The following is a 12827-nucleotide window of genomic DNA, read 5'->3' on the forward strand; positions in this document are numbered from 1 at the left end:
AAAAAACCCCAACAACGCCACCACACAAAACAACCTTCCAGCCCCCTCCCCTTCCAGGAGGGAAGGAGTGACGGGAGAGCATCACGTCGGGGATGCAATTAAACCTCTGGGTGCTCGCTCCCTGCTTGGATGTTTGCCGGGGGGGTCTAACGAGGGAGATGAAAGCGGGGTGGGAAGGCAGCACCCTTGTAGCCCTTTGAAGACGGGGAGGTGGCAGCTCCCGCTGGGGAGCGTCGGCATCGGCGTGTGGGGGACAGCCTTGCCTGATTCTGCTCTTTTTTTTTTTCCCCCCCCAAAACTGCAGCCTGCATCCCTGGTGTCGGTGACACATCAAAGGGATCGAAACCCAAAAGCGTCGGTGATGTTACAGGCTGTGGTGGCATTGCGGCTCTGCGGCGTGTGTCCCCACGGGGGACACGGTGCCACCGGGTCCCGAGGGCGAGCGGAAGCCGTGCCGGCAGCCGGAGTGCCTGCCCCTGTAATCACGATGTCCTCTAAATGTCATTTTTCCACAGCGTGCAATTTCATGGGGGTGTCTTTTTGCCCGGGGTGGTGTCTTTCAGCTGAAAGCATCTCCAGGGGCTTCCTCGCCTGCGGGTGGGCGGCACGTGGAGGCAGCGGGCTGGGGAGGAGAGCTGCCTTGCCACTAAAATACCCGTGATTGGGGCTAATCCATTGGAAGGTTGAAAAATTGATGGCCTTTCCATATTTTTTTTTTTTTTCCTTTTTTTGGTGTGCTTAAAGATAAATACATCATGTGTCGAAGATGTCTGCAAATCGTACAAGGGGTTTCTAGCAAGCGTCTCCTCTCTTCTTTTTTCTTTTGAGTTTCATCGAAAAATTGGGATCCTCCTGCAGAAAGTGTCAGTTTTAGGAGCCGGATTTTCTTCTTAATGAAAAATTGTCTTTGCAGAAAGGGGGGAAATGGCTTTAAGTCCGTTTTCCAGTGGGCTGTAAGTGCAGTGAGCTGCAGTTCCTCCTCCTTTGTTCATGGCCCATGGTGTCCTCAAACCCAACAGGGCACCTTCCCCGCTGCCCATCTCCCAGGGGTGCTGGTGGGTGCCAACCACATGTCTTTTGGGAGCAAGGCTGGATGATCTGGGCTTTTTTAGTGCCTTGGCATGTGGCGGTCCTCTCCGCACCTCCAGCTTGCTCGAGGGCATCGCCTCCTGCAGCACCATTACTTCTAACCCATCTTTCCCTCACGTGCTGTGCTGGTGCGACCATGGGCACGTGCAAAAGTTTGGCCCTGCAAAGGCATTGGACCCAAAAAGGAACCCAAACCAGGTGTGAATTTGGGAAAACCTGGCAAACGTGGTTAGCTCTGCCCCAGCGGGGACATCAGGGACACGGGAACGATGAGACGGCACGGGCTCGGTTTGCTGCAAGCAAAGGGAGCTGGCACAGGGTACCAGCGAGGACCACGGGGAGGAGGTGGGGAATCGCCAGCTGAAGAATGTAATTCTTTGCAGAAGCTCCTATTTTAAAACCTGATAAGGAAAAATGCCACTCCGCGTCCCCGGGGAGCTTTAGAGCAAGTTAATATAGAGGAGATGTCTCTTTCCTTTCTTTCTTTCTTTCTTCTTTTTTTTTTTCCTTTTTTTTTCCTTTTTTTTTTTTTTTTTTTTGACTAAAGCTCCCCTAAGAGAGTAATTAAAAAGTGCAAGTTCCAGGCGTCAACCGAGAGGATTTAGTTTGAAAAATGGAACGCTTGGGTGCCCTGGTGCTTGCACCCTTTCCCTCAGAGCATCTGGTCTGTTGACGGTGGCTTGCCTTGGGCTGGATGAGCAGAGACATCCCACTTCCCTCTGCTGCTTTCTGGGACCCCTGGCACCCGAAATATAAGGGGTACGGGATCGTCGTGGTTAAGACAGGGAGATTTTGGAAGCACCAAAGCCCCGTGATGCTGCTGTGTGCCACTACTGCTTCCACAATTCATCCCGCCCCGTGCAAGCTGCTGAGCGAGGAGGGAGAGGGCGATGGGGATGCAGGTCCACGGTGCCTTCGCTGGGTGTTTTACCCCACGTGGGACCTGGTCGCATCCCCACCCCAAGCTTTTGGGGGAGGTAAGAAGGGGGCTCCATCCCCAGCTCCATCCAAACTAGAGCAACTTGCATCTATTTTGCTTTTTTCCCCTCCCCAAAACCTCCAATGATGACATCTCATTGCAAGAAGCCTGGAGTGATGCTCCCTCCCACCCCCAAACGCCTTTGTTGGCCTTGGGAAAGGGGTTCTGCTGGCAAATGCCTGGTCCTCGCCACCCGGGATGCCCGACATCCCTGATCCGTGGGCAGGACGGCTGATCCACAGGAAGGGTGGCCAATCCATGGGCAGCTTTGGGTCATGGGGGGATGTTAAATGCTGGTCACGCAGCCCTGCCGAGTGGCACGGCCGCGTTTCGTGCCTCATCATTTACCAACACACCCCTGGTGCTTAAACACGAGGAAATGGATAGATAAGCACATCATTAATCTTATCCAGCCCACGTAATCAACGATCAATTAATTCTTCTCCGGGCTGACGAGATGCAGACTGCGCCGCAGCCAGGGCACCGGCAGAAGGAGCCCATTTCCGCAGGGAAAGCCGAGGCAGAGCCTCGTCCCGCGCTCGTCCGAGATGCTATTACAGATCCAGACCTTGCCAGCTCTGGGGAACTTTCTTGCAGCAGCCCTTAAATCAAGGCAAACGCTACCCTTGCCGTTAGTGGGGTGATTTATTGCTGCCTCCTGGGCTCGAGCCCTCTCTCCGAGCCTTACGCCCCGGCTACATGTTTACTGTCCAATGGATTGTGGATCCATCCATAAATTTCCATAAATACCACCATGGCATCGCAGGGGTCATGGGGGTTTCGGCTTCGTCTTTGGTGTGAGGTTGGTGGTTCGGCTCCCCCAGAAAAAGGGGGGGACACGGGCAGTGGGGAGAGCGGAGGGCTGCAGCCCGCAGCAGCTTCGGGAAGAAGGCAGCATCAGCCTCCCCCGGAACTGCGGGAGACTTTAGGCAAGCACAGTGTAATTACAGGAGAGAAAAGCTAATTGGTAATAATAACAATTAAGAGCCACGTGCCTGCAGATTACAGGAATTTACAGATAAGCGAAGTGATGAAAGAAACCTGAGGACACTGGGTTGCAGCGTGTACTCTGTTCAGGTATTTTGACAAAGCGTCACTGGGATTAATTGTAATTAAAAATTAACAAACCCCTTCAACCGACCCACCAACGTGCCTCTGTGCTTAAAACCAAGGTGTGTTCATAGCGCTGCGATGCTCTCGTCTTCCTCCATCCCCCTCCCGTCGCCTTCCATCAAAATACAGGTTCCCCGGAACTGCTGCCCTCTCCTTCCTGATCCTCCAAAGAGCCCAGCGCGTTTCAGGCACGTTTCTGAATGCATCTTCCAGCTCTAGAGCCCCCAAGTCACCCGTTGCACGTCTCATGGATGCTAACGCTTGCTGGTGGGAGCTGGGACATCACGGCGAGGTTGCTGGTGGGAATGGAGAAGTGAGGAAGTGGAGATCCACCTCGAAGTCTTGGTGTCCACACGTGGTTGTGTCTCCTGCCTTGTGTGTCTGGTGTAACTCTGTGCTTCCTCATGCTGTTACGGGCCCTAGGACTGTGTGTGTGGCTCAGGGAAGGATCTGCATCCAGCTGCCTTCTGCCCTGGCATCTTGAAGTTCCCCCCCAAAGCCCTCATGTGCCCACCCCAGTGTCCTGCAGTGCACGGTGACGCCGTGTGTCTAGCTGCCTGACTGCCCGAGGTGGTGGCTTATGGCCCTAAGTGCTTCGGTAAGAGGCCAGATGTGTGGGACGGCTGCGGTAGGATGTGGAGGACTCAGCAGTCCTCCCGTGGTGGGGAGGAGGAAGGGCAGTGTGAGGTGGTGGCCGGTCCCCCTGGGATGCAGTGGCCCCACTTGGCTATTAACGCCATTGGCAAGAGACAATTCATCACAGCCAGCTGCGTGCCTCAGGCAGGGGGGGGAAAAAAAGATCCCCTGAATAATAAAATTGTAAAATATTGTTTTGATTTATCCTTTTTTATCATCTTTTAATATCTGGAAAGACTGTGTGAGCAAGAGGCCTTCATGAGTTTTGAATGACAGGTTAAAGGGCTCCAATAAAGATTAGATGGTCCACTATCTCTCAAGGAAATTGCATCAAAGTGGTTACTCCTGCTTGCTCCTATTAATTTCCTCTTCGTGGCTGCTAGGAGATGCCTCATATCCTGATGCAGCAGACAGGGGCTAAGAGGCACTTTCCATTATCTCAATCATCGCCGTGTTTATGAGACACTTAGGGTGTTCCTCTGCAGAGCCATGCCTTGGAGGTGACGGCATCACGGGGGCAGAGCCGGGAGCCAAACGGAGGTGGGACCACTCTGCGTGGGAGGCCAGGAACCCCCAGCCGGGTGGTGGACCTGGATGGGAGTCTGGTCCCTCGGGCGCGTGTGCCAAAATGCAGATATTCCTTTCTGCAGCCTTCCGTTTCGTAGGGGTCACCTGAGGGTTTTGTCAGACATCAAGGATGGACGAGCATCCCTTCATCAGCGCCCGGTTGGTAAGGACCAGCGAGGTGGGGCAGGGACGAGGCACCCCCCTCGTTGTCGCTCCATCGTCACTCTCTAACGGCAGAGCAGAGATGGTTAATTAATGAAACCTCCCGCTGTCACTGATTAAAGCCTCGCCGTCACTGTAACTGGAGCATCTTCTCGTTTACGAATTAGTTCCAGTTTCCTGCTTGAATGGATGCGGAGGCCCAAGGCTGGGAAGGTTATTAGCCCCAGCCCCGGGCTGCGGGGGATTAACGGGACGGATTGGATGGGATGGATTATGGGACGGACCCGTCACACACTGTTATGGGCCTCGCATCAACTTTTAAATTAAATATTCAAATTTTGCGTGGAAGAAGAGAGGCGAGACCTGAGCCGTGCCGCTGGGGCTAGCAGAAAGGGAACACCGTCCTGTCCCTGTGTGTCCGTGTCCCCATGGCTGCTGCTGGGAAAGGGGGTCCTGCAGCGCACCCCCCCCGCACTGTCCCCCTGCCTGGGTAGGAGGGGTGGGGAGCAAAGCAGCTGCTGCTGTGGCTAATTCCTGTGTCATTAGGGAGAGAGGGTGTGTTGTAATTAGGCTTAGTACCCGGTTCGGAGCAGGGCTGGCTGGTGTCTTGGGGGACACTACACAAAACTTGCCCGTTGCTGTGCGACTGCAGTGTTTTCCTGGTGGCCTCAGAAATAATTCACGGCAAGGGTGGAAAATTACGGCCATCCTACCTCCGTGGGAAGGTGCTACCCCGTTTAGCTCCGACACAGGGGCGGAGGCTTTTCTGTGGCTTATTTTTCTTTTATTCCTTTCTTTTTCTTTCTCTGTCTGCCCCGTTCCAAGAAGGGGATCTGCTTTCCCCCCCCTGCCCCAGGACGGCTGGGCACCCCACCTCATTTCTCTCCTTTCTCTTGCAGCCTGCCCAGCGGGGATGTTCAAGGCCAGCCAGGGCGCGGGGGTCTGCGCCCCGTGCCCCCCCAACAGCCGCTCTGCCGCCGAGGCCTCGCCGGTCTGCACGTGCCGCAACGGCTACTACCGGGCTGATTTTGACCCCCCGGCAGCTGCTTGCACCAGTGAGTAACGGGGTTGGTTGTTGGTGGTGGTGGGGCTGCAGGGTCTCCTTCCCCTCTGCTGCTGGGGAAGCATCAGGGATGGTAAAATCTCCACCCATGAGCTTTTGAGAGGTGGGCTGGAGAGATGGGCTCGTGCAAAGCTCATGAAGTTCAACCAGGCCAAGTGCAGGGTCCTGCACCTGGGACGTGGCAATCCCAGGCACAAATAGGTTGGGCGGAGAATGGCTGGAGAGCAGCCCTGAGGAGAAGGACTTGGGGGTGTTGGTGGATGAGAAGGTCCACATGAGCCGGCAACGTGCACTGGCAGCCCAGAAAGCCAACCCCATCCTGGGCTGCATCAAGAGAAGCGTGGCCAGCAGGTCCAGGGAGGTGATTCTACCCCTCTACTCTGCACTTGTGAGACCCCACCTGGAATACTGTGTTCAGCTCTGGAGTCCTCAGCACAGGAAGGACATGGACCTGTTGGAATGGGTCCAGCAGAGGGCCACGAAGATCATCAGAGGGCTGGAGCACCTCCCCTATGAAGACAGGCTGAGAGAGCTGGGGTTGTTCAGCCTGGAGAAGAGAAGGCTCCGAGGAGACCTCATAGCAGCCTTCCCATATCTGAAGGGAGCCTCCAGGAGAGCCGGAGAGGGACTCTTTGTCAGGAAGTGTAGTGACAGGACAAGGGGTAATGGTTTTAAATTGGAAGAGGGGAGATTTAGATTAGATATTAGGAAGAAATTCTTTCCTGTGAGGGTGGTGAGACACTGGAACAGGTTGCCCGGGGAAGCTGTGGATGCCCCATCCCTGGAAGTGTTCAAGGCCAGGCTGGATGGGGCTTTGAGCAACCTGCTCTAGTGGAGGTGTCCCTGCCCATGGCAGGGGGTTTGGAACTCGATGATCTTTAAGGTCCCTTCCAACTCTAACCATTCTGTGATTCTATGATTTTCTCCCCGCCCCGTCCTGCTGCAGAGGGGAGCGAGAGAGGGACTGGGTGGGGGGATGGCAGCCAGCCGAGGTCAACCCACCGCAAGGGTTTAGCTTTGCGGAGGGCTGGGGTGCCCGTATTGAATACCCCGTCCCTCTTCCCGTGGCACAGCACCTCCTCCACCTGCTACCGAACGCTCCCTGCCCCAACACATACCCCTTCACCCCCATGAGCAGGTGATGTCTCCTCACCCCTCCGCTCTGCTTTCCTGGGGGGTGCCGCCGTGGCACCCACCGAAGGACGAGCGACGGGACGGCCCCGCAACCTGCCTCTCCGGCAGCCCTTTGAGTTTATATTTCACCTGGCAGCGGCGGTGATGGCAGGGAGATAGTCCCCAGGATAAATTAGAATTTAAAGTTATCTGCTGTCGCTGTCTTGCTCGTAGTCTTCCAGATGGAGTGGGGTTTTTTTTTATAGGGGGGAAGGGTGCGTTAAGCATCGGTATTCAGTGCGGCGTTGCGCGCAATGCATCGCTGCCCGGCTCTCTGTCCCAGCCCCCTGGGATGGCAGCAGCGGCCTCAAACCTGTCCTTTGGTGAGAAGAGAGCCCAGGAGAGAAGAAGGAGCTGCAGCTGTGCTCCTCAGCCCGCTGGGAGCGTGAGTCTCAGCCTCAATTCCCACCCACCAAAGACGCTCCAGGCCCTTGAATCAGCCCCTCAGGGAGCTTTAGCAGAAGGATGCTCTGGACCCTCGGCGTTGGGGAGCGCCCGAAACGCACGTCGGAAACGAGGGAAGGATTTGCACGTTGTGTTGCATCGCTTGGGCTGTCAGACCGGAGGTAGTCAGCAGGTAGCAACAACCGCAGATATAATCTGTATAGCTTTATTATATCTCCTTACGTGGCTGATTTACAGTATTGCTGTGCTATAGGAATACAGTATAAAAAAAAAAGTCTATTTGCTGATTTTTATTTCTTCTCGGCGATGCTTAATTTTACAGCGCTCTTATCTGAGATGCCAGCTGTTCACCCACAAAGTTTCTCCGTGTCAGAGGAGTAAATAACAGCGTGGAGCTGCGGGTGCTGCCCCGGACCAGAGCCCTTCCCGAGCATGGTTCCAGCCCTGTACCCGTGGCAGGGCAGGGAAGGGGCTCCAATTAACGGGGAGGGGGGCAGAATTTTGGGACACAGTGGTTTGTCTCTGGGCCAGGGAAGGAAGATGGTTTTTCTCCCTTTTTCTTAAAAAAAAAAGGCTTGGAAAGATATTGTCAGCTTAAGGTACAAGGAGGGCGATTGGATTAAGGTTTATGAGGCAGGTTGCAGCTTTTTGAGGGTAACTTGCTGTTTATTGATCCTTCTCCCGAGCCTTTGCGAGTCCTCTTGTCTGGTTCCTCCTGGGGAACGGATGTCCTTCCCCCCACTCCTGTCCCCAGTGTGTCCCCTATCCCCCTTTCCATAACCCCCCTTTGATATCTCCACTACCTGCTAATGGGATTTCAAGTGACCCCTGTGGTGGGACATCTGTGCCTTGAGTCCACGAAAGCCCTTTCCAGCGAGGACACTCCATTGGCGACTGCTCCCCAACACGTGTGTTTCCTCCGCTAAAGGAGAAAAGAATTGAAGGGAACGGATTGTTTTTTTTTTTTATTATTTTAAATTTTTATTAATTTTTTTTACAGGCCGTCATTTTTCTAGGCATTTTAACAAAACGCTTTCATCTGTGGTATCTGCAGCAACGGCTCAGATGGGGGCTCCCAAAGTGCCTTCCTGGGTGCCATTAAAGGGAGCAGGGGGAGAGAGCAGGGCAGGCGGGGACCTGGGCAAGGGGTGGCCACCCATGTCCCCCCCAGGGGCTGGCTGGCAGCGGCGACCAGAGCAGGGTGTCACCTGGAGGTCCTCCACACGGGGTGACCTTCTCCATCCCACCGGCCACGTCACTCCTGTGCTGACGAAGCCGCCTCTTCCCAGCCCATCCCCATCCAGTAACGGGGCTAATTTATCTGCAGCCACTAATGATGTTCCCCACCACACACACACACGGAGGTCTCCCCCGGGATGGTTTTCCCCAAGATGGAGCGTGTTTCGCTCTCTTAACCTTTCCTCGCGGGTCAAGTCCTCCATCATTTTTATTGCTCCCCCCATCATGGCAAAGTCCTTTTTCTTCCTCTTCCTGTAATTAATCACTTTCCTTATTTAATATAACCCAGCAGCTGGATTTTGTGGTTTCAGCTGCGGAGCCATCCTGGCTAACCCCAAACCCTTCCCCAGCCCTGGGCAGCTGTATGTTTGTGCCTCGATGATGCTCTCCCACCCGGATTCCTCCTGAACCTCTCGCTATCGACTCCGGCCCCGTTCCGGCAGCGCTTGCGATGGCAGCAGTGTTCGATTCCCGTCCTCCCAAGCATTTGCGATGGCTCCTGGCGGATTTGATCAATGCAATTTTGATCTCTCGGCCAACACACGAGCGACTCGCCAACCAGCGAGTGGTGCCGGGTGCGGAGGAGAGCATTCCTCTGTGCCGTTGAATTCCCGGGACTCCCAACCCGAGATATCGAACCGTTAATAACAGCTTTTCATTCCGTACTCTCTTTTCGGGCGCTGCTCCTCCGTTTCCCCACGCTGCCGGCTAAGTGGCGTTTCTCTCGCTGTGATAATCTGCCGGAGGTGCTTCTCCACGTGAGCACTGGAGCTAACTCGGCATCTCCCGATCATTAAAAAGGCTCCGTCTTCACAGATGGATCCCTGTGTGTGGGGTTTTTACTGGAAGACTGAATGGGTTTGTGCCATGGGAGTCCTCATGCCCAGCCATGAAACCCTTCTCTGTGGCCGGTGGTGCGGGCGGTCGGGAGAGCCTGACCCTGAATTGGGCAAAGCCATGGAGACTGAATCCCTCCTGAGGCAGGAGGTGATGGGTAGACCAGCAGACGGAGCTGTGGGGTGTCCTTCTCCATACTGGACCCCCCCAGAGCTCCTGCTGAGCCCTGTTAGGGTCTTGAGCATAACGTTTTGGGCAAGGTCTCAGGTGCTCTCCTTCCCCGCAGGTGTCCCATCCGGCCCCCGCAATGTCATCTCCATCGTCAACGAGACGTCCATTATCCTGGAGTGGCACCCGCCGCGAGAGACGGGGGGTCGGGACGACGTCACCTACAACATCGTCTGCAAGAAGTGCCGGTCGGACCGACGCGCCTGCTCCCGCTGCGACGACAACGTGGACTTTGTCCCCAGGCAGTTGGGGCTGACGGAGACCCGGGTCTTCATCAGCAACCTGTGGGCCCACACGCCGTACACCTTCGAGATCCAGGCTGTCAATGGGGTTTCCAACAAGAGCCCCTTCCCACCACAGCACGTCTCCGTCAACATCACCACCAACCAAGCCGGTGAGTCCTGGGACGGCGCGGTGCCGGGGGTTTTAAGCCATACAGTACCAGCTGCGAGCTCCCAGTCCGAAGGAAAAAGCTCCCTGGGTGTGTGTGGTGTGGGATGCCGGCGATAAACCGGCACCCAGCCCTGGGTGGGCTGGGGGGAAGGTGGAAAGTGGGGAAAAAGGCCAAGAAAAGAGGGAGGGAGAGGGATGGGGGAGCTGGAGAGGGTGCCTGCACCCTGGGCAAAGCCAGAGATGGGTTGTGGGAGAAGGGGAGGGAGTCAGGACCGATATCTGCTTTTTATCTAGATTGGTTGGGGATGAAAAAGCATTGCCCCTTCCCCACTTTTCCCAAGTGGGAGCAGGGAGTTGGGGTGAATCCGGCCTTGAAACACAGCCTGAGCAGCATCCCGGGGCTGAATTTGAGCTTGGTCTCCTCTGGCACATCCCTCTCCCATCATTTTCCTCTTGTCCCCTTTTCCGGGCTCCCCTGCCCCTTTCCCTCCCTCTTCCCGATCAGGTGTCGGGAGCTGCACGAGCAGCTCTTGGCCAAGCTGGGATGTTTGGTGGGGTGGGGGGACCTGACCCTGGGCTGCAATGAGGAGTGGAGGGGATGGAAAGCCGCCTGCTTTGGGCAGAGAAAGGGGATGGCCAGTTCTGCTTCGTGCTGATCGTGTAACGCGGGCAGCCTTTGCCAACCCGCTCCCTTGGGACAGCAGGAGACAGAAACCTGGCGTAAATATTTCAGTCTCCCAGCTCCAGGGAATACAAATCTACGCTTGTGCCTGGCTGGCATCTCCTGAACCACAGGCAATCAAACCCGCCTCTGGTTTCCAGGTATTTTCTCCTGGGGGGGGCAGGATTTTTGGGGTGTTTCTTTGCTCAGCTCTCACCCTTAGGCTTCCTGGGAGCTGGGAAGAGCCAGGGCTCCCAGGTCTGTCCGTCCATCCCCCTGTGCTCCCTGTTTTGTCAGGCAAAGGCTGAATATCGCTGTGGAAATGCTCCCAGCGCCGCAGGAGGGGCTGCGGGGTGACCCGATGGAAATGCGTCAGCTGTGCCAAGGGCAGGACGGGCGCTAAATCTAAAATCCCTTTGGCTTTGCAGCGGGTTTTTCCACCCGCTTTCCCCCTTCCCGGGTGCAGGGCTGGATCCAGGCTGGTTGGTGCGTCTCACCCCCAGCCCCATCTGCCTGCACACCGCTATCCACGCTAACGGGGCGGGGGACACGGCAATTAACAAAACAGCAATCAAGCTCAAGTGTTGAATTTCGGCCCACGAGCATCTTCTCAGAGCGGATGTGGAGAGATTAAAAATTAAATAAGTATGGGATTAAATACGCGGGGTAAATAAAGGTGGTGCCAGACTATAGACATCTCCCAGTGCGGCTTTGTGGAGCAGAGGGGGGCTCCTGCCACCCCCAGATTCCCTCCATGGCACGATCCTGCGCCCCGAGCTCATCATGTGGACTAGATGATCTTAAAGGTCCCTTCAAACCCAGACAATTCTGTGATTCTATGATTCTATGCCGAGCTCAGCTCTGCCCCAGATCCATGGGGAGGAGGCATTTTCCGTGCCCGGTGCTGCCTGCACTCTGGGCACGGTGAGGAGGAGGAGGAGGGCGGAGAGGGCTGGATCAGGAGCAGTGACCCCATGAGCAGGTCATGCCAGTGCAGCTTGGGGTGTGGAGAGATTTGGGTACCTTTCTTGGAGGCTTTTGGTAGGATTAAGTGGTGGATCTGGCCCTTTCAAGTGTAGCTTGGGGGGCAAAAAGCCTTTGGAGAGGTGGCTCATGGCTAATTTAGTGGCTTGGCGTCCTTGATGGTGGAAGGAGGGTGTTGCTGCTGCTGGGGATGCTTGTCTCTGGGTGTGCTTGGATCCAGGGATGCTCGTCTCTGGGAATCTCAGCTTCAGGGATGCTTGGCTCTGGGGATACTTGTCTCCAGGAATCTCAGCTCTGGGGATGCTCCTCTCCAGGATGCTCAGCTCCAGGGGTGGTCGGCTCCAGGGGTGGTTGGCTCCAGGGATGCTCAGCTTCCCGACAGGCGCAGAATAGCACCGGGTTGGCTCCAAGGGCACGCGGAGAGCAGGGAAGGGAGCAGTGGCAGTGGGGACAACGCGCCTGGCAGCTTTTTTAAGGAACCTGCTCACTCAGCTCTGGTCTGGTGCATGGACTGAAGTACTGTGGGTGGCTTTGCAGAGCAAAGTGGTGTGTGGCGTGGCCGGCAAGACTGATTAGAAATGCACGGCAGGGAGGGAAAAGGCTTGGACAAACCGCACCGGGCTCGCACCCGATGCCGACTGTGCGCTTGGCCAGTGCCGAGCATCTTCTTCCTCGGGGGTGCTGCAACAAGATGTCCAGGACCCCTGTGGTTTGCTGCCCTGGGGTCTCAGGGGCTGCAGGGATGGAGATCCTGCCTTGTGCCATGGCCCTGGAGCAGGCGAGTTGCTGAAGGAGGGTTGGAGACTGTTCTGCAAGTGTTTGGGCTTTGGAAATAAAACTCCTGGGAGAAGTGGGTTTGGGTGCTGAGGATGAGCACCCCCAGAGAGCCCCTAAGAGTGGACACAGCAGCTTCTCTGGGACAGGGCTGAGCCAAAGCTTTGCTACAGGGTCCAGCACCCTGGGGTCCCCTTGATGGGCTGGGGTGTCACAGAATCACAAATGATATGGGGTTGGAAGGGATCTCTGGAGATCATCTAGTCCAAACCCCTGCCAGAACAGGTCCACCCAGAGCAGGTACCACAGGAACGTGTCCAGGCAGGTTTGAATGTCTCCAGAGACGGAGACTCCACCACCTCTCTGGGCAGCCTCTTCCAGGGCTCTGCCACCCTCAAAGGAAAGAAGTTCCTCCTCATGTTGAGATGGAACTTCATACGTTCAAGTTTGTGCCCATTTCCTCTTGTCCTGTCACTGGGCACCACTGAAAAAAGACTGGCCCCATCCTCCTGACACCCACCCTT

The 12827-nt window shown here is 55.8% G+C and overlaps 1 protein-coding gene across 1 annotated transcript in view; it reads left to right on the forward strand.

The window, feature by feature from the left end:
• Window positions 1-12827, forward strand: part of EPHB1 (EPH receptor B1) — a 78629-nt gene that overhangs the window by 49485 nt on the left and 16317 nt on the right. The window contains exons 5-6 of the mRNA XM_074153613.1: window positions 5446-5601; window positions 9550-9885. Coding sequence (XP_074009714.1) covers window positions 5446-5601; window positions 9550-9885 — 492 coding nt within the window. The remainder of the gene's footprint in view (window positions 1-5445; window positions 5602-9549; window positions 9886-12827) is intronic.

Source organism: Numenius arquata, chromosome 9, assembly GCF_964106895.1.
Source record: "Numenius arquata chromosome 9, bNumArq3.hap1.1, whole genome shotgun sequence".
Taxonomy (NCBI): Eukaryota; Metazoa; Chordata; class Aves; order Charadriiformes; family Scolopacidae; genus Numenius; species Numenius arquata.